The sequence below is a fragment of the Branchiostoma lanceolatum genome, chromosome 9 (genome assembly GCF_035083965.1).
Source record: "Branchiostoma lanceolatum isolate klBraLanc5 chromosome 9, klBraLanc5.hap2, whole genome shotgun sequence".
NCBI lineage: Eukaryota > Metazoa > Chordata > Leptocardii > Amphioxiformes > Branchiostomatidae > Branchiostoma > Branchiostoma lanceolatum.
In genome coordinates this window covers 4452523-4479771 of record NC_089730.1, presented here as the reverse complement: position 1 = coordinate 4479771, position 27249 = coordinate 4452523, and the positions used below count along the sequence as shown (strand labels likewise).

Here is a 27249-nt window from a genome sequence, read left to right as displayed (position 1 = left end):
TCTTCCTGGAGAGTAGGTTTACGTAGGCTAACTTCCATTGACTAAGACAGACAAAACTTGAGGTACTTATTAGGTTGTAAGATACCAATAGGTGTGCCAGGTTTTGTCTCTCTTACATCGTGGGAAAACATAGTTTAAGTAAACCTTCCAATGCTTCCAAAACATGATCCTGATGACCGCTCTGAATTCAACTGAAGGTAGATCTAGTGATATATTGGGTATGTTGTAATACGTAGGTTGTAAGCATAATACAATTATGAAAAAAATTTTTATGAGTGAATCTGCTCTTTTGGGGGTTACATTCTTAATTTCGAAATGATATCAAAATTCATGTAAGTAGCGTATTTGCAGACCACTTCATGATCATATTCAGTGGACCATTTATTTGGTCATGCCTTATCATATTCAACATTCATTTGTTTTTGCACAAATTACTATTTCACTGTTGTTCCTTTCCCTTTGAGTAGGTTAATGAAGAGGATGAATTTATCCAAAAGTTGATGTGTTATATATAGGAGTATTGTTCAATCTGTACTACATATGTCATATACTTTGAACAAGCTCTTACTCTAGAATTGGGAATGAGACAGAGAACATGTGTATGTACTATGTACAGCTATGTACTGGGATTTTATTGTAGTTAGGAAATGTACTCCAAAAGGTGGCAGAATTCATTCGATGAAGTTTGACTAGACTACTCTTTAGTACAGCATTGTAGAAGGGGAATTGATCAATTGCGTGTTTTACAAGTTACTGTTAGTTCCTAAATCGTCCAAGGAATGATGTTATAGAGGTAGAGTAGAAAGTACAAAGGGGGGGGGGACTGTTTTGTATGTCACTGTTTTGTATGATGATTGGTCAAATCTGACCAAAAGACATCTCTCAATTTTCTCAGAAATCGGACTGAAGGGGGAAAAGCTCTTTCCAAATACAGTTTAAAAGAAAAGGAGTAAGGAGAAATAGCATCTAAATCTTTTTGCCAGTCACATTTTTGCAAGACTCATTTTTGACTTTATGTGGAGGGACGCATTTTCATTTCAGTGGTCTTCAGAGATTCTTCATACCCTCTGAACTGTTTCCAATTGACCCCCTCTCCATAGTTATCATTGTCATACATCCCGTTCAAGTTTGAATCGTGACATGCGTAGTACCACCAGGCACCCATGGAACGTACGGCACAATTTCCGTCCCATTCATCGTTGTCTCTGTCGTATGTTGTAAATGCTTGACCATTTAGATTGTGGCCTCCGTCTTGTCCTGTCATAGCGTCCCCTAAAGAAAAGGACAAAATCTCTTGTCAGTAAACTGACAGACAACATTACATTGCAACTAAAATGGTACTGTCCATTGGCTCATTAGTATACAAGTTAAGGCTGCAGATATGTAAAAAATGATGATGGGCCACTGGAAGGTTATGTACATGTAACGTTAGATCTGGGTTTTTTAGGAAGAGAAATCAGTTGTTTTTTTCCAATGAAAAGGCCAGCTTGATAAAATTGCTTCTGATTATTAGAGGCAAAGCAAATTGGATTGAATACGCTTGAGGAAAAAGCTGTAGCGGCATAAAACCGGGACATTTGGAGAAAGTTTGCTTCCAAGTTGATCGCAACACAGTTGCGGGAGGATCTAAGGTCTAAGGTAAGGTCTTCTTTTATAAATTGGCAACTGCGGTTTTTCTTTGCAAATCACAAAAGTGAATTACAAACCTCTCCAAAACTATCACACACCCTTTACAACCTTACACAAACATTAATTTATATTTGTACCATACACACCTGCAGTGCCACTGTAGCCTCCAATACCGAGTGTGTAGTTGTTGGCCTCATCGTCCACACTGAAACGGTCGTACACCGCGTACGCCGTGGTTCCATTATCAGCCTCCAGATCCACCCTCAGCGCGTAGGCCTTTTGCGCTGTGAGGCGGTGAATCTGGTCGTTTCCGAGCCAGAACTCGCCGGTCATGTCGCTGGGGAACCCGCGTTTGTAGTCGTCCCAGCCGAGGTAGAAGTCGACTGAGCCGTCCAGACGCCTCTGGATTACCTGTGAGATTTTTTGTGGTAACTTTAGACAAATCGTAAGGTACGAAAGAAAGTAAGACTTAAAGGCGACATTACCTGTAGCTTTTAAACATTACATTGTAAAAGAATTCAGTATTTGTGGTGAGGAAGATGACAGGAAGAATATTTTCCTTGTCTATATTTGGAGTTGGAAGGGGTGCAGTTTGTGAAGTACAAATGCCTGCAGTCCGAGACCAAATGAGATAGACCTCCACCCCTAAAAGTGTGGATGGGCTACTGAGAATACCACTTACTCAGGATAAGGGGATATGCAATGAAGCTAAGTTAACAGGATCATCTACAAGGTGACCCGTCAAGTCGGGTAAAGTTCTGAACCTTACCGTCCAGCCTCCTCCATCAGTCTCCATGTCACAGTACACAAGGAAGCCGGGCTGGCCGTCCCTTGGATACACCATGTAGGTTCCATTGGGCAGGGTCGGGTCCATGTCATGGATGTCCTTACAGTCGCATGGTAGGAGTGGTTCACCTGTGCACAAGTTCATAATAGTTCTTGTATTATTATACACTATCTTAATATAGATGACACATAGGATATTACATTAGAAATATGATCCGTACACATCAGCTAGCAAGGGAAAATGTATTTCGTTTAATCAACGTACAGGTCCGGGATAATCTCTAAATTTGGCATATTATATGTCTTCTGTCTCCTAGATGCTCACATCGGAAGCAATGCTCACACAAGAGGCTACACTCACATCAGAGACTACGCTCACATCAGAGGCTATACTCACAGTCACAGAGAATTTGCTCACATCAGAGGATATGTCCACATCAGAAACTATGCTCACATCAGAGGCTATATACTCACATAGAGACTATGCTCGCATCAGAGGATATGCCCACACCATATGCTCAAATCAGACCAGAAGCTATGGGAATATCAGAGGCTACATTCACATCAGAGGCTATTCAATAGTCTACAAACTCCCCCAAGTTTGTCTAAACACTTCATTCAATTCGTTTTCTCTTCTCTCAAGCACACCCTCGTTAAACCAGGACCCCATATTGCTCCACGTTACATCGCTCGCGAAAGGGGCCCTGGTAAAAATTAAGCCCCGCCACATATGATTCTGGCGACGTCACCTGCTTCCCCTCATCAGAAGCAGCGCGCAAAGAACACTGGGAAGCTATCAACCAATCAGGTTACGTGTTACATCATTGCTTTGGTTACCCAAAACAAATGGCAGCCGATAGTTTTGCTTCAGCTGTGGAAGACTTGTTTGGATTAGAGCGGCTTCGTCAGCATCAGCAGTCCACCCTACAGACTCTGCTTGATGGCAGGGACGTATTTCTAAGTGGAAGGACAGGCGGAGGGAAGAGCCTCTGTTATATGGGCTTCCCAGCGGCAGCGAAAGCCGAGCAAGCCCATCGACCCTGTCCACGACTTCCGTCTGGAGATGAGTTCGTCAGTCCGCTCATTGCCAAATAAGGCCAGTTCATTAATTATTCATGAGCAAGTGTCGGCGAGGTCGCCAGAACCATATGTGGCGGCGCTTTTTACCAGGGCCACTTTCGCGAGCGATGTAACGTGGAGCGATATGGGATCCTGGTTTAACAAGGGTGATCAAGCATTGCAAATGAGAAATAACATACCAGGAGGTGGACGAGGCGGGCGCGGAGGAATTGGTGGGGGAATTGGAGGGGGAATTGGTGGGGGAATTAGAGGGGGAATCCACGATGGCAGGCAGATCAGTGGCCATCCTGTCCACACGCCATTGACACATTCCCGAACGAAGGAGCCCCAGAAAGGCACCCATCCTGGAAAACACTCGTAGAAACAGATCTCTTTCACAAGATTTCCCCGGACTGGCAGGCAGAAGTCACGGAAAGCACCAAACCCTGCGGGGGGCACTGGGGGGCATCTTGCTGAAAAATACAACACATACGAGCCTATGAGATGTGTGTTTTGTACAATCAAGGGAAAGTGGTGTTTAACATTGTTTATACAAGTGCTTTCAATCTTATCTTCTTGAGCTACGTTACACAATAAATCATTATAGGAACACAGTCTGAACATAAATCAAATCTAACAGACATTATTACATTTGTTATCAATAAAGCTATACCAAACAATAAGTCTATCATATGCTAATACAATACATTATGGAACTAGAACTACATCATAAAGCAAGGTTTTATATAAAATCTCCTTGCAGAAAGTAAACAATGTAATGATCAGCTCATGCTGCTATAGTTTTTGTACATGATATTGATTTTATGACAGGTAATAAATTTAGCCCCAATTTCTCCTAAGATAATCACCCTACAAAAACTGTTCTGGAAGCAAAGCTTTCTGGCTGGTTCTTTGGAAAGTACTGTAATGTAACTGACAGTAACTTACGTGAACACTCCAGCTGCAATGGCTGAAAATGCCACGTTCCCCAAAGACATACTAGTGGATTGAAAGCCGGTGGACATGGTTGAAAGCGTGGAAGACACTCGTATTCACAGGTAGCACCGTGGTGGAGACCAGTCGGGTTTCCAGCGGCGAGCATGGTGCCTGGGTTTGGTGCAGGTGGCCATGGGCAGGGGGCTAGATGATTGGACAGAAGAGTATAGGACTAAGTTAGAGTTTTTTCGCACCATATATGCTTATGTTATATTACGTGTTTTACATGGGCGCGCTCGTAACGAAGCTATAGAAAATGCACCAATGTTATTAATTTCATGTTGATAACATTTACCCTAGATGATCAACAGTTTCACTACAGCAATTACAAATGCACTTATTGACTTAGCTACACCCCCAAGAAAAGCACTTTCCAGCTGAAAGCGCACGACAGCATCACCTACAATAGCAGGCTGTGCATGTCTGATCTCGCGCGAGGCTGCCGAACTTTACCTGCTAATTTCCTGTTACAAACAAGCTTTTATCAGTTGGGCTAATAGGGAATTTCCCACGGATATAAACACACGTTCATGCAGCCGTTAATTTTGGGGGGTACAGATTCTACACTCGGAGTAATACAGGAATGAGACCTGTTACATTCCTGAAAGTCTTAGATAAGACTAAATCAGAGTAGCATAGGTCAAAAATTGCCCCTTCACATTCTGTTAGCATGGCAACAATGGTTATTGAACTGAGAGGTGTCTATTTTCAAGGGTTGTGAACCAAGAGCAAAACATGTGCCAAAATTGACTTTTTGAATGGTGATATCACAGTTTGATCCGTTTGGAAACATAAGAGTAAACTATAGAATTTTGTAATTATAATAGAATTATTTTGTAATAGCAATAATACTTATAACATAAAAAAACATTTTTGCTATAGAATTCTGTTCTTAAAGCAATAGTACATATAACATAGAAAATCTTTTTATTATAGAATTTAGTTCTTAAGCGATAGTACATACAACACAAAAAAACTTTTTGCAAGTTGAAAATGTAGACATTGTTTGGTTTCTATCAGTCCACATGTGTGCTTTGCAGACGCAAATATGCTTTATATCAGCCTAAAATCCTATACAGACTTGATTTTGTGTGTACCGATTGACTACGAAGGTCATCTAATGCATAACTGGTAACTTGATACCTGGTATAAAGATCCAGAGACCAAACCAGAACTCCCGTCGAATAACTAGCACTTTGATCACGGGTATTACCACCGGTATGCCACAGATGATGCAGATCTCAAAACAGAGGAATGGAATAATGAGAAATTCCTGGAAATGAATTTCCCAGCAGGCTATAAAGAAGAACGGTATCCTTCGCAGGGTGAAGCGCGCGTCAAGCCGGATGGAGTGGAGCGCGGTGCCGCAGTTGGTCGGAATGACAGACTGGAGGGACACTGTCCGCCTCATCTCCATGTACCTGTAATGTAGCACATATATACTTAAATTTATGTACTAAGAGGGATCCCCTAGTTAAAATCCTATCACACAATAAGGTGTATAGGGCGGTGCCCATCCCCGTTTCAATTAGCCCTGGGCCACACTGCGGGGCAATCACTGCAGCAGGGGGCTAGTCCACTGACAGTGGAGTGTGTTTAACTTCCATACTGTTTCAGAAGTATATATGTACCATTTTTATAAAGTCTTTGATATGACTCAATGCGCCTCTTGTCCAGAGGTGTCCTACCCAGGCGCGATGCACATGCATGCCTGTGTGTATGTACAAGTCTGTGCTAGACGGAGACCAACTCCTTTACCCCATCCCTTAATGACTAATCTCCAAGAAGGCAGAATCTGTCAGAAGACGTCCTGTGGTGAAACGTATAAAATCGGGAACACGTTTAAGCAGGACACACTGGGAATGGAAATAGAGAGAAGACTCTGGACATGAGTTTGCTTGAATAAAAGATCATTTCGATCGGTCACGATAATTGAAGTCTGTCATCACTTTTCATTGCCATTGAGGAGCCTTTCTCTACTTGATTGTACATACCGGTAGTGGAAGTTATGAAGGTAGCGCTCGTTGTACGAACCAAAGGTGGATAGATTGCCGAGTTGAATGTCGTCAGGCAAATCGTCAACTGCAGAAAATGCATTGCACAATTGGTGAGTACAAAATGTTCTTAGTTTGGACAAGAATGTTCTTTGTGAGGCTTGCGAGCTGCTGTTCACATAGACTCATATCTGGACATTCATTTATTATATTTTGTGTTTAGAAAGAGATCCTACAGGCAATAGCCTCCTTCTGTTATATCACTAGTCAATAGTTGTTTATCAAATGAAATGTACTTCTGAATCAGTACACTAAGATGAGTTGAATATCTGTACAATGTAAAGTTTGTAACAACTAAATAGCAAATCAAAAATACACCAAAAATGACTTTGCCATAACCTTATATTGTATGCAGTATGTTTGTATACACAATAAATATCACATACAAAGTGGTATATAAGAGGCATTAGGCTTACTTAACAATTCCAGACAATGGTCTACGAAAGCAATGTACTTCTTAGAGTGTCAAGCTGCGTAGTAAATTCCAACTATCTTTTAAAGACATACACTTTCAGCATAAAGAAACACTACTGATTACAATAGGTACATGCAGTATACTTATCACCTGAAAGCCAGTTCAAGTCAAGTAGGGTTATAAACTGAGTGACTCAAGCCTTATTTGCAGCCATCCTTAGGCCACGCCAATTTGATTTCTTGGTTAACGGATTTTTATTTTCAGAAAAAAAAATGTAGAAAAAAAATCATGAAAACAAAAGGCTGGCCCAGCCTTCTGTTTTCATGATTTTTTTTTCAAAAATTTTTTTTTTTTTAAATCAAAATCCGTTAACCAAGAAATTAAATTGGTGTGGCCTTATCAAGTAGTTAATTTCTATTTTTAAAAAAAAGTTCACTCCTCGAGTAGTAAGGGACGTAGACATTTCAACGACCATGCATGTACCTGTGGGGTCGAAATTCTCCAGCAGGATGCTGGTTTCCATGTCGTCCGGTGTTTCGCTATACGACAGCATCCACATGTCCCTAAAGCCAATGACTGAGCTCCCCACGTTACCCTCCATACTCAAGAGAGCATCTCCGCCTTTTCCCTTTAAATCCTTACTATACAGATGCCCGAACGTATCTACATTAAGCTCTGCTGCCATGTTTTCAGGTATCGAAGACTTAAAATCGTTGATTGCGAAATCCACGAAGCTCGGTTTCAATTCTGAAAAAAAGATGGAAACATTGACATATTGTTGTTTTTTTAAATTTGTGAGCGAAAGTTAGATCATCCAGGGCAACTACATGTGAACACAACTGAATATAGTGTCTATGGTATCAGTTGCTCCTAGAGGTTACTAAATTCCAAAATGTTAGAAACTAATTTAGATATTAGAAATATTTCTAACATGTTGGTACACTGTAGAAGATATCTAGAACGTCAAACAAATGTTAGAAATTGTTCCAAATAGTTACTTATCTCAGTTAGATTGTTATGAGGGTTTCGAAAACATTAGAACAAAAGGCAACAAATATCTATGCTGTAATATAGAATTGACATTAGCATACATTTTGTAAAATCTTACAAATGGTGTTTTCTATGTCATCCTTCACGTAGACAAAACCCTATGCATTTTTCTAAGACTTCATTTCTGAGTTTCTGAATCAGAAACAATCCTCTCTCAACAACATGGGATATGAAATCTGTCAGCAGTGTTTTATAAAAAAATGTATCCTCTAAACCTATTTAGAATGTTTATATTAATGAACGGATGCAATCAATTGTAATTAGTATTTTCCCCCCTCCTGCACTTATTTTTTCACTGTTTATTATATTATGTAATTTCCTGCTGTGGAAACAAACAAACAAACAAACAGACGGGCATTAAAGTTCAAAACAAAGGACACCACAATAAGTTCACAACTATTCCACTAAGCTCTACGTTCATCCAGCTCTGCTCTAATTCCACGACTTCCTATGTTTTCCATGCTGTCTAATGGGGTCAGATGAAATCTATTCTAGTGATCCCATCACAACCATATGAAATATATGATAAAACCCAGTTTAGCATGAAAGTTCATCTGTGTTGATAGAATTCATTATTAACGAGACTAAACTTTCTTTCCAACACTAAAAAAGAAATTGGGACTTACCCCAAATTTTCGGTTGACTCCATCAACCCTGTTCACGGAATGACCCGACTACTGCAGCGTGACGTCAGCGACACGTGATCGCAGCAGCGGGTCATATGTGCGGGACACGGGGAGGCACAAGTTATCTGGCACATATGACCCACTGCTGCGATCACGTGTCGCTGACGTCACGCTGCAGTAGTCGGGTCATTCCGTGAACAGGGTTGATGGAGTCAACCGAAAATTTGGGGTAAGTCCCAATTTCTTTTTTAGTGTTGGAAAAAAGTTTAGTCTCGTTAATAAAACCCAGTTGTTAATACCTTCATCAGGGGCTATTTCACCCATGCCAGGCTCGGGACATTCTGGATACAAGACAAGAGGAAGACAAAGTGAGTATTCATGCATGAGTCTTGTTTAAACTTTACCATAGCAAAATAGAGAAATTATTTTGACAAAGGAAAAAGGATGCAATGTAATTTTCAATCATGGCAAACGAAGATTAGCATACACATCTATGAATAAACCATAGTTTGATTACCAATAGGTAGTCACAATTGCTTACCAAGTAAAAACTCTACATACCATAGATACAGTAAATGACAAGTTTGCATAATTCTATTGGCAGTCAATAATTACTAATTAATACCTGGTAGTGGCTGTAGCGCTATCGGTGGGAATGCGGACTTCCACCAAGACCTGACCCAGAAGGTGAGGCGGATGATCAGCAGCTTGACGTAGATTTTTATTTCGATATCCCACACACATGTCACATTATTCCAGGACCAGGTTACATAATAGCAAACCACGGGAACTATAATGACCACTTGACATTGTATTGTAATACAGGGCACGAGGACTAGGGGAACCCTAAGAATACTGAAATGTGCATTCAGTTGAATCTCGAGTACATATTCACATTCCTCTGGAATGTAGTCTGGAATATGCACAGTAAGCTTCAATTCTGAATATCGTTCTTTCAAGAGACGCAATTTCTCTTTAAAATCATAACCAAAAGTGGGACCAGAGAAGTCTAGATCTTCTGGCAACATCCCTGCGAGAGAAGAAAAGAACATTTATGGACAACAGTTTCAAAGGTTCACAAGGTTTAAAAAAACACTAATCTTATAACTAAGAAATTCTTCGGTAAACAATGTTTACAAGTTTATAAGTTACTTAGATTTTGCATTAAAACTGATAATATATTGGATTCTAAAACATGTTTTCTGCATTTACAACAGCACAAAATCAAGCTGCATCAAGACCCTATTATTTTTATACAATGTAAGCACACAATGGTAAACAGCTTTTCTAGACATTTGTATCTTGAAGTGTCATAGCTTGATTCCCTGGAAATTGTTATCCAATGCTATATAGTTGATTCAACTTGCTTTGTAAAGAAATGACCAGAAAAATGCATGAGAAATTATCAAATTCTTACGTTGACTGCCTTTTTTTATTCTAGATATGGCATGTGTGTAAACACCAGCATCCATTTTATACATCTCGAATGAAAATGCTTTCCAGTCACAGAGCAGTTTTAAAGTAAACAAGTCAACATATACACGAAGTTGGCGTGTTACGCCTAGGGGCCGGCTATACAGATACAGATATATATACCTGTTTGGGGGTCAAAGTTTTCAAGGAAAATGGCTATCTCGTAGCCAGTCTCAGAGTCAGTGTACTGCAGCACCCAGACGTTCTTCATGGCCTTGATGGCATCTGTGAGGTCTCCTGTCATGCCAGACAGGCTTTCTCCCTCTTGTTGACCTAGCTTCTGAAACTGTTCTTTGACCAGATCATATTGTACTTCACCCGCATACGGATCCGATCCGTAGTCCATCAGGGCGTCGTACATGGCTTCAAAGTTGAAAACTGTTGGATTTAAATGTAGATATTGTAAGTATGCCCTCTCTGATTTACTAGACTGCATGAATGAGAGGGAGGGAGGGAGACTGGTGAAATATTCGTATGTTTTTTATGTATTATACGAAAACAAGACATTTTATTCTTCTGTAAACAATAAATTGTAATTGTACAATTGTAATCCCCAAAAGAATAGGTAGACAATAATTTGGTACCTTTATCGTCGGATATGGCTGCAATCTCGGGCAGTCCACAACCTAATATGCAGAAAAGAACATCTGTATTATACAAACTGTTTCAACCATGGAGAAACAAATAAAGAAATCATAACCCATCAAAGTTAGATTAATCTACTTCAGAATCTGCTGACTAAAGACACCACCTTAAATCAATAGTGACAATGTGTTTTCTTGAAGAATAGTGTTTTCTTTGCTTCTTTCATAGTGTCGAGTAAAACATCCAAAACATAGCAATCAGAGAGGGCATACATCACTTGTTCACATGGGTGAAAACCATACAGATAGACAGTGTTAAGACGTACCATGCTCATCTGTGGAAGGCGGTTGGGGCGTGGTTGGACATGGTGTAGTAGTAGGGGGCTCTGTAGCTGTAACATGGTGGAGAAAATAAATCACATGAAAGTCTCATCTATATATTTATCACTCAAAGTGAGAGCCCTAAAAGACCCCAAAGGTAAACGGCTGCATGAACGTGTGTATATAGCAGTGGCAAATTCCATTTTATCTCAAATATCAATGAGGTGGAAGCTTATGGTAACTTATGCCTTCTCCATTCTTGCTACTCTTCCCTATAGGCTTTAGAACACTCTCCTCCACAGTCGCTCACGCACTCATCTATATGATATAAATTGTTATGTGCTAATTTTTTTTGATACCTTTGTTACAGTGACGAATTCCCTATCGTAAGCGGTGTTTTAAATAATGCTACCCTGATGCTTAAAATTTTCTTTAGTGCAGTATTCATGGTAATTTCACGGTAATTATGACTGCCCAAGTTTTCCTCAGAGTCTGTAAACTATCATCGACCCAGGGAAGCTTTAAACCAGGTAGTGGGGGATGTGCAGCATTGGTGCAGCATTTATGTCTTCAATTGTGTAAGAAGTTATGAATGTGCTTGGGGCAGGGGGTTAGGAATGAATGACATATAAGACTTTGCTACAGCCTGAATGACAAATGCTGATTAGCGGTCAACACTAAGGGCTCAATTGCCATGGGATCTGGGCTGAGATGGCATCAATGCCAAAAATGTCAGACCTGTCCAGCATAAATGCTGCACCTGTGCAGCACCGCATACCATTCTTGCAATGAGAAATATAATAAACCACGGTTTCGCATTACTGATATTGAAACAGTGTTCTTATGAAAATAACGGTTGTACTAAAGAAAACTACTCTCCAAGCAGAGGTTGGTGGGGAAGATCGTGACTGTTTTATTATATGCTCCATTTTTCGTCTGCTCTCCCCACCAATAGTGGGGGGCGAGCGGACGAAAAACGGAGTATATGATAAAGCATAATAATGATTCTATACAGATTCTGATTCTATAACTCTCTCTCTCTCTTGAACAGGACATCTAACAATGCCAAAATGGGGAAACTCTAACATTATCTAAGGAATGATATTGATACGGAGCACTGGGAGGACCTTGCAAGTGACCGTTCCAGGTGGAGATGCACACTGTCCAGACAGCTCAAATCAGGAGAAGCCAGACTGATGCACAGCGAAGAAGAAAAGCGGATCCGCAGAAAAGAGCTTTGCAACAGAACTGAGTCAGCTTACAGATGTGATTTTTGTGGCAGAGACTGCCATTCTCATATAGGGCTGTTTAGCCATAGTCAATGCTGTAGGGCTGTTGTGAATTAGGATTTTACCATGGTCAATACTGACTGACGGAGGCCATATAATATGATAATCTAAGGAATGCAAAATAGGATGCTTCTTCAAGAGAATTTTGAGGCAGATACTTAATATTTCATTCTTACTAGCAATCCAGCAAAAAGCATATTTTGAAAATGCAATATGTTTCCAACCACACACATTGCATCTTTTCCTGAATCCACAATGCGTTATCCTTCAGTTGGTATAACTGAGATTATGAGATCATTGAGATATATGTACGTACTTCCCGGTGCAGTCTGAGTCGGTATCAGAGTCTGTTGATCTGTCGTTGCAGCCTGTTGAGTTGTCGTTGCAGCCTGTTGATCTGTTGTTGGAGCCTGTTGATCTGTCGTTGCAGTCTGTTGATCTGTCGTTGTAGTCTGTTGAGTAGTTGTCGTAGTCCCTGGATCACAATTAGCGTCCAGTAAAAAATCTGACTTGGCAGCAACAGGTGCACAATACAATAGCCAAGTCTGAAGCGTAATCATGAGGCATATGCTTTGCACAATTTACTTTGCATTTCAGTCAACGTAGGTATAAGTGTACATCATGGTGCACATATCCACTCAAAAGGCAGATACTTATTTCATTCTTACTAGCAATCCAGCAAAAAGCATAATTTTGAAAATGCAATATGTTTCCAACCACACACGTTGCATCTTCTCCACAATGCGTTATCCTTGGTATAACTGAGATTATGAGATATATGTACGTACTTCCTGGCATCCGAGGTGCAGTCTGAGTCGGTATCAGAGTCTGGTGAGCTGTCGTCGCAGCCTGTTGAGCTGTTGTCGTAGTCTGTTGAGTCGTCGTAGTCTGTTGAGTCGTCGTAGTCTGTTCAGTCGTCGTAGTCTGTTCAGTTGTCGTTGTAGTCTGTTCAGTCGTCATAGTTTGTTGAGTTGTCGCCGTAGTATCTGGATCACAATTAGCTTCCGATAAAAAAAATCTGACTTGGCAGCAACAGGTGCACAATACAAAAGCCATGTCTGAAGCGTAATCATGAGGCACATGGTGCAGAAAACAGTTCCATGGACATGTACCATTTTGAAAGTCAAATGATGCTAAAGATCTTGAAGCAGCTTTCTTTGCTTTTGGTATCAAAGAAGTTGTCATTTACCAATTATAAAAGTGATAACGCCAACAAAAATCCAAATGTACACTAAGACATCTCTAATGGCAAAAACTTACCCGTTCCACAGTGATCTCCCATATAGCCTGGAGCACAATCACAGGTGTAGCCATTGACCTCATCATTGCAAGTTCCGCCATTTTCACACGGATCAGACTCACATTCATCTATGTCTGCAACGACATACAAGACCTTTTCGTCAAGAACAGTTTCATGGACATGTACCATCTTGAAAGTCAAAATAATGATGCAAAAGATTTGATAATTTCTCTAAGCAGCTTTTATTGCTCTTGGCATCAAAGAAGTTGCCATTTACCAATTATAAAAGTGATAACGCCAACAAAAATCCAAATGTACACTAAGACATCTCTAATGGCAAAAACTTACCCGTTTCACAATGATCTCCCGTATAGCCTGGAGCACAATCACAGGTGTAGCCATTGACCTCATCATTGCAAGTTCCGCCATTTTCACACGGATCAGACTCACATTCATCTATGTCTGCAACGACATACAAGACCTTTTCGTAAAGAACAGTTTCATTGACATGTACCATTTTGAAAGTCAAATGATGCAAAAGATTTGATAATTTCTCGAAGCAGCTTTATTTGTTTTTGGCGTCAAAGAAGTCGTCATTTACCAATGTCAATGATAAATATGATAAGGCCAGCAGGAACATGAATGTACACTAAGACAGCTCTACTGGCAAAAACTTACCCGTTCCACAGTGATCTCCCATATAGCCTGGAGCACAATCACAGGTGTAGCCATTGACCTCATCAATGCAAGTTCCGCCATTTTCACACGGATCAGACTCACATTCGTCTATGTCTGCAACGACATACAAGACCTTTTCGTCAAGAACAGTTTCATTGACATGTACCATTTTGAAAGTCAAATGATGCAAAAGATTTGATAATTTCTCGAAGCAGCTTTATTTGTTTTTGGCGTCAAAGAAGTCGTCATTTACCAATGTCAATGATAAATATGATAAGGCCAGCAGGAACATGAATGTACACTAAGACAGCTCTACTGGCAAAAACTTACCCGTTCCGCAGTGATCTCCCATATAGCCTGGAGCACAATCACAGGTGTAGCCATTGACCTCATCAATGCAAGTTCCGCCATTGCCACACGGATCAGACTCACATTCGTCTATGTCTGCAAAGAACAACAGAACCTTATGTCAAAAAACGCCTACATTGATATTGCACATTCTAGAGTCAAATGCTGCAAAATATCTGATGATTTCTGGAAGCAGCTTTTATTGCTCTTGGCATCAAAGAAGTCGTCATTTAGCAACAATAAATGTGATAAGGCCAACAAAAATCTGAATATACGGTAAGACAGATGTAATGGCAAAAACTTACTCGTTCCGCAGAGATCTCCCGTATAGCCTGGAGCACAATCACAGGTGTAGCCATTGACCTCATCAATGCAAGTTCCGCCATTGCCACACGGATCAGACTCACATTCGTCTGTGTCTGCAACGACATACAAGACCTTCTGTTAAAAACAGTTCCATTGACATTTACCATTTTGAAAGTCAAATGATGCAAAAGATTTGAAAATTTCTAAAAGCAGCTTTATTTGTTTTTGGCGTCAAAGAAGTTGTCATTTACCAATGATAAATATTATAAGGCCAGCAGGAATATGATTATGTGTACACGCTAAGACAGATCTAATGGCAAAAACTTACCCGTTTCACAATGATCTCCCGTATAGCCTGGAGCACAATCACAGGTGTAGCCATTGACCTCATCATTGCAAGTTCCACCATTTTCACACGGATCAGACTCACATTCGTCTTTGTCTGCAACAACATACAAGACCTTCTGTCAAGAACAGTTCCGTTTACATGTACCATTTTGAAAGTCAAATGATGCAAAAGATTTGATAATTTCTCGAAGCAGCTTTATTTGTTTTTGGCGTCAAAGAAGTCGCCATTTATCAATGATAAATATGATAAGGCCAACAAAATTCCGGATATACACTAAGACATCTCTAATGGCAAAAACTTACCCGTTCCACAGTGATCTCCCATATAGCCTGGAGCACAATCACAGGTGTAGCCATTGACCTCATCATTGCAAGTTCCGCCATTGCCACACGGATCAGACTCACATTCGTCTATTTCTGCAATGACATACAAGACCTTCTGTCAAGAACAGTTTCATTGACATGTACCATTTTGAAAGTCAAATGATGCAAAAGATTTGATAATTTCTCGAAGCAGCTTTATTTGTTTTTGGCGTTCAAAGAAGTCGCCAGTTACCAATGATGAATATGATAAGGCCAGCAGGAACATGAATGTACGCTAAGACAGATCTAATGGCAAAAACTTACCCGTTTCGCAGTGATCTCCCATATAGCCTGGAGCACAATCACAGGTGTAGCCATTGACCTCATCAATGCAAGTTCCACCATTTTCACACGGATCAGACTCACATTCATCTATGTCTGCAACGACATACAAGACCTTCTGTCAAAAACAGTTCCATTGACATGTACCATTTTGAAAGTCAAATGATGCAAAAAATTTGATAATTTCTCAAAGCAGCTTTATTTGTTTTTGGCGTCAAAGCAGTCACCATTTACCAATGATGAATATGATAAGGCCAGCAGGAACATGAATGTACGCTAAGACAGATCTAATGGCAAAAACTTACCCGTTCCGCAGTGATCTCCCGTATAGCCTGGAGCACAATCACAGGTGTAGCCATTGACCTCACCAATGCAAGTTCCGCCATTGTCACACGGATCAGACTCACACTCGTCTATGTCTGCAACGACATACAAGACCTTTTCGTCAAGAACAGTTCCATTTACATGTACCATTTTGAAAGTCAAATGATGCAAAAGATTTGATAATTTTTCGAAGCAGCTTTATTTGTTTTTGGCATCAAAGAAGTCATCATTTACCAATGATAAATGTGATAAGGCCAACAAAAATCTGAATATATGGTAAGACAGCTCTAATAGCAAAGACTTACCCGTTCCGCAGTGATCTCCCGTATAGCCTGGAGCACAATCACATGTGTAGCCATTGACCTCATCATTGCAAGTTCCGCCATTGCCACACGGATCAGACTCACATTCGTCTATGTCTGCAACGACATACAAGACCTTCTATCAAAAACTGTTCCTTTGATATTTACCATTATGAGAGCCAAATGCTAACAAGAAAGGCAATAAAACATTCTGCTGCAGTACTAAGGAAAGCCGCTAGGGGGCCCAAAATCTATTCATTTTCAGTTTTTTTTTCACACTGTACCAACACACCAAATATGAAACCAATCTATCCAGCCGTTCTCGAGCTATCTTGTGAACCAACAGACAGACAGACAAACAAACACTTGCCTGCTTCACAATGATCTCCTACATAGCCAGGAGCACAAGTACAGCTGTAGCCGTTAACCTCGTCGTGGCAAGTTCCGCCATTTTGACACGGATCAGAGGCACATTCGTCGACGTCTGAAACCACATACAAGAAGTTCTGTCATAAACGCATTTTGAAAGCAAAAACTGTGCATAGTCTATTGATTTGACTTCAGTAGCTTTCGTCGCTTAGAAAATCTTCCGGTACCAAAAGATTCTTTACTTGTCAAAAAGAGATAGCCGGAAACTTGCTGCGTTTTCTTAAAAATACTGCCGAAAAGAGATAGTAAAAATTAATGAAGAATTGGGGTGTGCACTGGTTTTGCCATTTTTGTATTAATCATGCAAATAAGTTCCTCATTTGCATGTTTGGTATCCGTTTATGTTCCACCTGCCATGAATTACATGTGTCATGTTTATTGAAGTCCAATTGTGGAAAACAATGGAATTATGGAATGTTATAATTGATTATGCAAATCAAGTCCTTATTTGCATGATATTTATCTAATTGTGTACTTCTCTGCCAAAGCTAATTACATGTGTAAAATGATTGAAATCCTCTTTGGAATATTTGACAAAAACGCCCTTGCAGTTCCAAAATTAAATGTGAGGGGGCCCAAACCTGCCTGGCTTTGTCTTGGCGTCAAAGGCTATCTGCCATCCAGATGGCAATTCCATAGAATGTGCAGTACGTTAGATACATTGAAAAAACTGCTATGATAGAATTTTCTCATTTATTATATATATATGCTAATGTCCTCCTATTTTGCATAGTTTGTATTTCATTTTGTACATCTTTGTCTAAGCAACCTACATACCAAAAATCATAAAAATCCCTTCTTTCTTTGTTGAGTTATCCTCTTCGAACATTTTATTTTGGAGAATACCCCTGCAATTTCTAAACTGCCCCCTAGGGGGCCCAAACTCATGTCACTTTTTTCGAGCACAAGAGCTATATACCGCTTTGAAATCGTGACCATAGCATGACCAGAACATGTCTCTAGATTTCAAAACCTCAAGTTCTGCTACAGTATTAAGGAAAGCCACTAGGGGGCCCAAAATCTAATCATTTTCAGGTTTTTTTCACACTCTACCAACACATCAAATATGAAACCAATCTATCCAGCGGCTCTCAGCTGTTCTCGAGCTATCTTTTTAAGCAACAGACAGACAGACAAACAAACACTTGCCTGCTTCACAATGATCTCCTACATAGCCAGGAGCACAAGTACAGCTGTAGCCGTTAACCTCGTCGTGGCAAGTTCCGCCATTTTGACACGGATCAGAGGCACATTCGTCGACATCTGAAACCACATACAAGAAGTTCTGTCATAAACGCATTTTGAAAACAAAAACTGTGCATAGTCTATTGATTTGACTTCAGTAGCTTTGTATCAGTAGTTTTCAGTAACTTTCATAGTTTGTATTTCATTTTGTACATCTTTGTCTAAGCAACCTACATACCAAAAATCATAAAAATCCCTTCTTTCTTTGTTGAGTTATCCTCTTTGAACGTTTTTTGGGAGAATGCCCCTGCAATTTCTGAACTGCCCCCCAGGGGGCCCAAACTCATGTCACTTTTTTCGAGCACAAGAGCTATATACCGCTTTGAAATCGTGACCATAGCATGACCAGGACATGTCTCTAGATTTCAAAACCTCAAGTTCTGCTACAGTACTAAGGAAAGCCGCTAGGGGGCCCAAAATCTAATCATTTTCAGTTTTTTTTCACACTCTCCCAACACACCAAATATGAAACCAATCTATCCAGCCGTTCTCAAGCTATCTTGTTAAGCGACAGACAGACAGACAAACAAACACTTGCCTGCTTCACAATGATCTCCTACATAGCCAGGAGCACAAGTACAGCTATAGTTGTTAACCTCGTCGTGGCAAGTTCCGCCATTTTGACACGGGTCAGTGGCACATTCGTCGACGTCTGAAACGACATACGAGAATTCGAAGTCTTTTCAAAAGCGCTTTGAAAATATCCTAGGCTTTTGAAATCAAAAACTGTGTACGTATAGTCTAATGATTTGATTTCAGCAGCTTTTGTGTCGCCGCTTACAAAACCTTCCGATACCAAAAGAGTGATGGCCGTGTTTTCTTGATAACACTGTCGAAAATAGATGGTAAACTAGAAAGGCAACATTTTCAAAAAAATGTGGGATATTCCCCTTCCATTACCTACACCTCAAAAATGATGTCCTTAAAATTTACCGTAAGGGAATTACATGAAGTGTCGGCATGAAAAGGAAAGGAAGTCCTCATTAGCATAATTTATGTCCAGGTGTATTCAACCTTCCTAAAGGTACCTACATGTGAAATATGACATCTGTAGCATGTACCGTAAGGGTAATGCAATTTTCTGCATAGATTATGCAAATATGGTCATCATTAGCATAATTTATGTCCAGGTTGGTCACCTTTCCTAAAGGTACCTACATGTCAAATATGACATTCATAGCATTTGCTGTAAGGGAAATACAAGTTTTTAGATTATGCAAATGTGTCCTCATTAGCATAATATATGGTCAGGTGTATTTATCTTTCCTAAAGGAAAACTCTGACGTGTGGTGTGCCTCAAGGTACAAAACTAAGTCCACTTGTTTTTCTAGCCTTAGTTAATGATGCCCTTCCACATCATGAAAATGATCCTCTGACAGTTTTAAGTATGTAGACGACATATCTGTTGCTGATTCACGACATGTGTCTACAGCGCCTAGGATTCAAGCTGACATCGATGGTCTAAATGAGTGGACAGATGCAAATTTCATGACCCTGAACCCAACCAAGTGCAAAATGATGGCATTTTGCTTTCTATGAAATCCACCCCACCACCGGTAATCACTATCAGACCCTCTCATCTTGAAGTGGTTCAGGCAGCACAGATCCTGGGAGTAATCCTTCAGCACAACCTGAAATGGACTGACCATGTCACCTCGATCGTCGGGAAAGCTAGCAAGAGACTCTATGTGCTGAGAATTCTGAAGAAACATGGACTGGACACAAGTGACCTCATTCTTATCTACATTTTATACATTGGTGTTGTGCGGCCTGCTCTTGAGTACGCATGTGTGATATGTCATCCTGGACTGACCAGAGATCTGTCATTGAAGATCGAACGAGTGCAGAAAAGATCACTTCGAGTAATACTTGGCCCCGAATATGACTGTTACCACAAGGCTCTGGACATCACTTGCCTTACTAGACTAGATGCCAGACGCGACAAACTCTGTCTTAAGTTTGCCCAATCACTCGCAGGCTGCAAAGTGACAAATATCGTGATTGGCTGCCATCACGCAACAGATCACTCAGAAACAGTACACAGTTTAAGTGCCGGACCCAATGCATGATAAACAGTACACTACCATATTGTGTTCGTCTGTTAAATGACTGCTGCTAAATGACTGTAAATATTAGTGTTTTAGATAGACTTTTAACTCGTATAATCTTATTGACACCTTATCATATATATGTAAGGATCAAGACTTTTATTCAATGTATAATGCCTTTAAGTCCTGATAACATGTACAGGACGTACGTTGTACAGAAGCTGCAATTCAGCACTTGTGCTGCAATGGCTTGTTTATATTAAATAACCCATTCTCTCTCTCTCTCAGGTACCTACTTCCCAAATATGACATCCATAGCTTTTACGGTAAGGGAAATACAAGTTTCTGCATAGATTATGCAAATGAAGTCCTCATTATCATAATTTATGGGCAGGTGTATTCACATTTCCTAAAGGTACGTACATCTCAAATATGACATCCGTAGCTTTTACCGTAAGGGAAACACAAGTTTCTTAATAAATGATGCAAATGGGTCCTCATTAGCATAATATTCCTAAAGTTATCTACATCCCAATTATGACATCCATAGCTTTTACGGTAAGGGAAATGCAAATTTTTGCATACATTATGCAAATGAAGTCATCATTATCATGATTTATGGACAGGTGTATTCACCTTCTCTAAGGGTACCTACATCTCAAATATGACATCCGTAGCTTTTACCGTAAGGGAAATACAAGTTTATGCCTGAATGATGCAAATGAATCCTCATTAGCCTAATTTATAGCCAGGCGTAGTCACCTTTCCTAAAGGTACCTCCATCTCAAATATAACATCAGTACCATGTACCATAAGGTACATATAACTTTCCGCAATACCATTAGTAGAGCTACCACCCCACATCTACTTGGTTTTTGACAGAAGAAAGAAGAATTCAAGAAAGATGAAGAAGAAGAAAGAAGAAGAACAGGCAAGCAAAAACAGTATATTCCCAGTACTGGAGGGGAATATAATGAAGAACTGGGCTGTGCACTGTTTTCGCCAATTTTCATCTATCATGCAAATTAGATCCTCATTGATAGGTGAGGATCAATAACCTCTATTTAACATGGATAGTTCTGTTAGCCTTAGCCGCTCTTCCCAGAGGTCCAGTGAAAATGGGGAGTGGGGTAGAGATTCACTGGGACACAGTTAATAGATAATCTACGCATGAATCAATCTGATGATTTAATTTCAATCCAGCCATCTAAGAATTCCTGTCGGTTGCAAAGTAAATAATAGTAAGCACAGAGGCATAAACTCTATATCTGAGCACAATAGGTTAGACCCAGTCACTATTAACGAAAGTCATTGTAAGGTACGTACCTATGGGCATGTCACTGGTCTTCATCGGATTCTGAGTTGGTGTCATAGACTGAGTTTGAGTCGGTGTCGTTGTCTTCACTGTCGGTGATAGAAAAAAAAATTGCACACAGATATAATTCCGGAGATATAATTCCCCAGTATAATTCCCGACAAAAACTTTAATTCCGGAAAAAATTATTTTGAAATACTATCAGATTAATCAAAAATGAATTGATATGTGTAAGTATGATATGTTAAAGAAAGTCTATCTAAATTGCCAGGAATTGAACTTAGGTGTGTTATCTGTTTTATCTACTTCTTCTGCGTTTCTTCCTGTTCTAACCAAACGTTAACGGCTTCTTGAGAGTTGTCATGCTGTCGGTTGCAAAGCAAATAATATAATAGTAAGCACAGACATAATATCTATATCTGAGCACCTATCCATGAACTATTCTGTTTATGCACCAGAGTAATGGTAAAGTACCAGCCTAATGAGGTACCTTGATCACACACTATGTCACTTCCCCTCCATCTACCGTTCTGACAGAGTATCCTCCCACCACCTGACGTCTTGGTGTATCCGACCGAGCAGGTGAAGGTACACACGTGACCAGCTAGGAAGGGGGCCTGGTCTGAACCACAATCACTGGTGGAGCCTTCCGGATGGCTGGGTGCACCATTGCATGGCTTGCCTGATGTTTATGGAAAATACCATCGATGGTTGATAAGCTCCACTCTAACACTTTTATAGTACACTTTGATACACAGATCAAATTTTCTTTAGGATCAATAAAGTGTGTCAGTAAAGTCACCGTAGATCTCGTAAGATCACGTTTGGAAGTGATTACCTTCGCCGGGAAGGTTATACCTTCTCGGTAAGGTTATGTTATCGGTTACACCAGCTGTAGAGTGGGTCCGTATGTATGTCAAGATCATAACTCGAGAAAACTTTGATGGATCTTCCTGATTTTTAGTAGATACATAGCAGTTGTGAAAACGAAGGTCAGATTCGAAAATGGTTTACCTGGCATTTTCCTACAGTGCTCCAGTGGACTTTTTATGTTAGTGTGTTTGTATGGAGACAGCATAACTCGACGTATTGTTGATGGATCTGCATGATTTTTGGTGGGTACGTAGAGATTGTGGAAACAAAGCTCAAGTTCAAAAATGGGTCACCTGGCATTTTCCTGCGGTACTGCAGTGGGCTGTTTATGTATGCTTATTTGTTTGTTGACAGGATAACTCTAGAAGATGTTGATGGTTGTGCATGATATTTAGTGAATAGGTAAATTTATTAAAGGGGAAGGTCAAGTTCGATGATGGGCCTCCTAGCGGGTACTTTGGGTACTGCAGTGTAGCTTCAAAGTTTGAGGTCAAATTTTCTGCAAGTGCTACGGTCATGATTTTTGTGTGGTAGATAGTCCATGCCACATGAAGTACGTTGTGCACGTTTGGGCCCTCTAGCAGCTTGTTTGGAGCTGCAGCGGGTGTTTTCAATTAATTTTTTTTAACCTTTGGACATGAATAACTTGACTTATGGTCAACGGATCGTCTTGATTTATGGTATGTAGATAGCTTGATTAATGCTTTACATAATCGAATACTCATTATGCAAATCAGGAGCTAATTTGCATAATTAGCAAGCAAAGTTTATAAATCTGCTGCCTTTCAAGATAGGACTCTCAAACATGTGACATATATAGCTGAAAAAGAGAGAGGTATCGATAGATACCAATGATGCTAATAGCTACCTATTTTGCATAATTAATAAGAAAGTAATAATTGAAAATACCACAATAGTAAATGATTGGAATTTCATTCTTGTATCATTAGGAAGCTAAGTAAAGGTGAACAATATCAGACAGAAATTATGCAGGACAAGGCCTCATTAACATAATTTATAAGGAAATTTCTACAATTCCCTTTCAATTTGCTATTATCAAGTCTATATATTCAGGTTAAATTGCACTGACTGGTCTTCTGGCGGGTGACCTAGTTTACCGGAAGCGCGCTCCCCGTGGGACGTCCCTGGAGGACACATGTGGAACTTTAGGCTGACTTTACACTGAGTCCACTTTAACCGAACTAGTCCACTTTAACTGGACTAGTTCGCCTCCCGTTCCCAGTCTAAAGAGGAGAATCCGGTTTTTCCAGGAACCGCACCAGACCACATCCCAACCCTGGTCTAGTCCACATCAGCGGGGGTCGATGCGGTTCCTCTCTGTGTGTAAAGAGGAAACCGGCTCCAGGACCGCTTTTGGGGTCATGATAATGATATGCTAATAAGCCTGCGCTAGCGATAGAAGCATATTTTCCTCATTCTGAAACATTTGTGCAATTGTCATTGAAAGTTTTCGAATGTTTCAAGTGCAATGGCCTGCCACCCGTGGCTGCTTCTTCTTTGGTGTTCTCCTATGACCCGATCAATGTGCCCGGCTTGCAGTACAGCCAGCGCGGCGAGGACGAACGCCGGGGGATTCAAGCCTGGTCTTGCCTGTCCCTGTACATGCGTCTCATCCTCCTTTTTTTGTTGGGCCCGTACTATTTCATATGCCAGAAAACACTTGTAGCAAACATAAGAAATATGAGAGGAGCGACTGTAATATCTTGCACCACGGGTGGCGCACTGCCCTTCCGCCAGTAGGTCTAAAGACAATTTCTAAGATTTTATTTTAATGCTGTGTTAAGTGTAGAGAAAAGGATCACTTGAAATTCATGCAATCGAGGACCTTATTTATATACTGAGTGATAAGCATTCACTCGAAAAGGCTAACATCAGTCGGCGAAGGTATGAGGTGGTGGAACTCTAGTTGGTCATTATTTAGCCTGCGGTTACACAATCTCTCGCTCTCCCTGGTTGGGGTTAATGACCCCATCCCTCTAGGGGACGGTAACCGTTGGCCCGGCCGCTAGGAGTGCGATTTTAGTCAGGCGAGTCATTATTGATCCTGAAGAAGGCGATAGTGGTCGTTGAAAATTTGATCCGTGTATATTTTTGTGTTGGAAGAAAGTTTAGCATTGCACTATGATTACTACCATTAGTACCAACACAGATGAGCTTCCATGAGAATCTAACACTTTTGTTTATAATCAAGTAGAAAATCATACAAGTGGCATTCAATAATCTTGATGATTAATAATCAACATTCCATGATTATCAAAAGTAGGCATCAATGTTGAGAAGAACTTCATTTAGTTTAGCAGCCCCAAACGGTACATGCGAGTACAGTGAGAAAAATATATTGGGTGGAGCCACTGGAATATGACTTGTGATATATGTTCATACTGTTCTAGAGATATGTATTTGGAAGAGTATTAAACTCACAAAGACACTTCAGTCCACGTCCTCCAATCCACCATTTTGACCGGCCCCTGACCTTGCAAACCCTCCGTCTATTTCCTGTGTCCTTCACACATCCCTCCCTGCAGTCAAACATGCAGATGGTTCCACCACGGTACCGCCCTTCTCTATTTGGCTCTTGGTCGCAAACCCTTGTTGTGTCTTTAAACACCAAAGGCTTGCATCTTTCTGTAACATAGGCACATTTTTATCTTAGATTTTTTTCAAGATACAAGAAACATGGCATATTTGCAAACAGAAAATTAGGCTTTTTGTGTTACACAAGGGTGCATTTGGATCAAACCTGCACAATATTCATGCTTTATATACTACAGTAAATACCCACAATATTATGCCACATAAGCAGCTAGTTTACACACGCTGATGGCTTTTCTTGTATTCAACTAATAAGAATCTTCATGACTTACTGCTAAATTTCCGTCCGCCAATAATAGGAGCCACAAAGAGCACGAGGGTGAGACAAAGCAGAAGGCCGATGATGACCCTGAAACAGAAATAGATATTGCCATTTAGATTGAAGGTAGACGACTATGGCTACTGTATTACTGAATTACTCTTATCTTGTCCCCTCATCCAGCATAACATGTGTTGTATCCAAAAAGCGCTCTCCATCCAAAACCCGCTCTGGAGCAGTTTTGGGATATCCCAAACACGTCCCAAGCCAAGAGTGCAGGTTTGGGATATACCAGATGTGCTCCATATCCAGCGGAGCGCGTCTGGGATAACCAAGGTTGTCTATCCACATCGTGCTCTTGGGGGAGGAGCTTCGTGTTTTAAAAGGCGGAGACTATCTTGCATGTGATTATCATAGCCAGAAGGCTGCCATCTTTGTTTTATCCGCGCCAGGTTTGTGTAAAATCAATTCAGCCGCTGGTTCTTTCTAACAAATTTAACCAAAGATAGCGACACTCATATATTTAAATACCGGTACCCCAGAATGTTTAATGGGCCATGATTTAACAAATGGAAGTCACGATGAGCTCAACTCAACACGTCGCGTGCAAAACGACAGTTCTGGATACGTGATGTCTCTGTCCAAGACTCGCAGGCCAAAAGAGCACATCCTGGGTAGACACCCTTGGTTATCCCAAAGCTGCTTCAGAGCAGGAGAGCGAATCATGGATATGCAGGAATGCGAACCAAATATGGAAACCTGGGAGTGAATGATTACTGCTAGTGGTCCTGTCAATCACCATGATTGACTGCACCATTGCACCAATCAGCGCACATGGCTGCCCCGGAAAAAGCACATTTGGGATATCCAAAAATGTCGCTAGTTGGAGACATTTTTGAATGACAGGTGACATTTCTGGCTACGATAACATGTTGTGCCAGATGTTGTGTGTGAAAAAGTTAATCCGCATCTATCAATTCCAGGTGGGTTTATGTAAAAACCAGGGCCCTGCTTGAGGATGAAAGATGTTTGTAGAGTGTCTTGGATAATCCGACTTGCATCGCTGTGACGCGATGTGCCGCAAATACACACAACTGATCGTGTCTATTATGCAGTGTACATTACCGTCATTAGACAAGGACATTGCCTTTGTAATTGTATGTATGAATAGAAAACATGCAGTAACCTGGGTTTTTCCCAAGTTTACTAACATTACGCTTAAATGGCGAGTGGAAGTCTCCAGGGGCCTGACTGGAGCTTCTCTGGCTGACAGAATTTGCCCCGTGTAGATCTGCAGACCCTCTTGTCGTCTTGAGAAGGGGTTTGTGGAATCGATGGAGGGTTTGCGGAATCGATGGGGTGGTCTACTGGGGTGGGCTAGTGGGGTGGGCTACCTCAGCATTCTACCCTTTCTGGACCTCAAGGCTATTCATGGGGGGTTAAGCATCGAATGGAATTTCCTTGAGAAAAAGATAGGTCACTCTGTGGGTGGGCCGGAAGGAATGCAACTGATCATATTGCTTGTGGGATGCTACAGTGGGGGGTGGAAGTGGGCAATGAGCATACATGTACATTGTGCAGGAGTTTGTTATCCCCAGTTTTAGATTTTTAAACATGGAGGACCATGTTCCCTGTTCCTTATACTGCTCAGTCAGGCCAACAGGATAGTAGCATTGTGGCTACACGAAAGAAATGAGCAACAAAAGCAACACTATACATTGTACAAACACACACACTGACAACATTCCAACCCACGCTCATGCACACTGACACACATAACCACAAATACATTGTACATTGTATACAAGCACATGCATTCAGCACATACATTCTAGTCTAAATGTGAGACATATGTTTTTAATTTTGTTGGTGACCGCCCTATGTTCCGAAATCCCTATGTTCCGAAATCCCTATGTACCGAAATCCCTATGTTCCGAAATCCCTATGCTCCGAAATCTAACAGAATAAAATCGAAATTCAAGGTGAATATAAAT

General features: G+C 40.6%; 1 protein-coding gene across 1 annotated transcript; it reads right to left on the bottom strand.

Moving 5' to 3' along the window:
- Positions 1 to 575: 575 nt before the first annotated feature.
- Positions 576 to 25340, bottom strand: LOC136441644 (uncharacterized). The gene is made up of 32 exons (XM_066438052.1): positions 25269 to 25340; positions 24826 to 25029; positions 22001 to 22192; positions 21522 to 21599; positions 18686 to 18799; positions 18052 to 18165; positions 16844 to 16957; positions 16477 to 16590; positions 16153 to 16266; positions 15830 to 15943; positions 15506 to 15619; positions 15183 to 15296; positions 14854 to 14967; positions 14531 to 14644; positions 14201 to 14314; positions 13871 to 13984; positions 13543 to 13656; positions 13071 to 13268; positions 12599 to 12757; positions 10999 to 11064; positions 10673 to 10714; positions 10212 to 10466; positions 9241 to 9645; positions 8915 to 8956; positions 7423 to 7686; positions 6465 to 6552; positions 5614 to 5891; positions 4423 to 4614; positions 3675 to 3947; positions 2399 to 2544; positions 1776 to 2040; positions 576 to 1272 (listed from the first exon to the last, which is right to left on the bottom strand). The coding sequence occupies exons 2-32, from the start codon at positions 24935 to 24937 to the stop codon at positions 1013 to 1015; spliced, it is 4797 nt and encodes a 1598-aa protein (XP_066294149.1). The 5' UTR covers positions 24938 to 25029; positions 25269 to 25340; the 3' UTR covers positions 576 to 1012.
- Positions 25341 to 27249: the final 1909 nt, after the last annotated feature.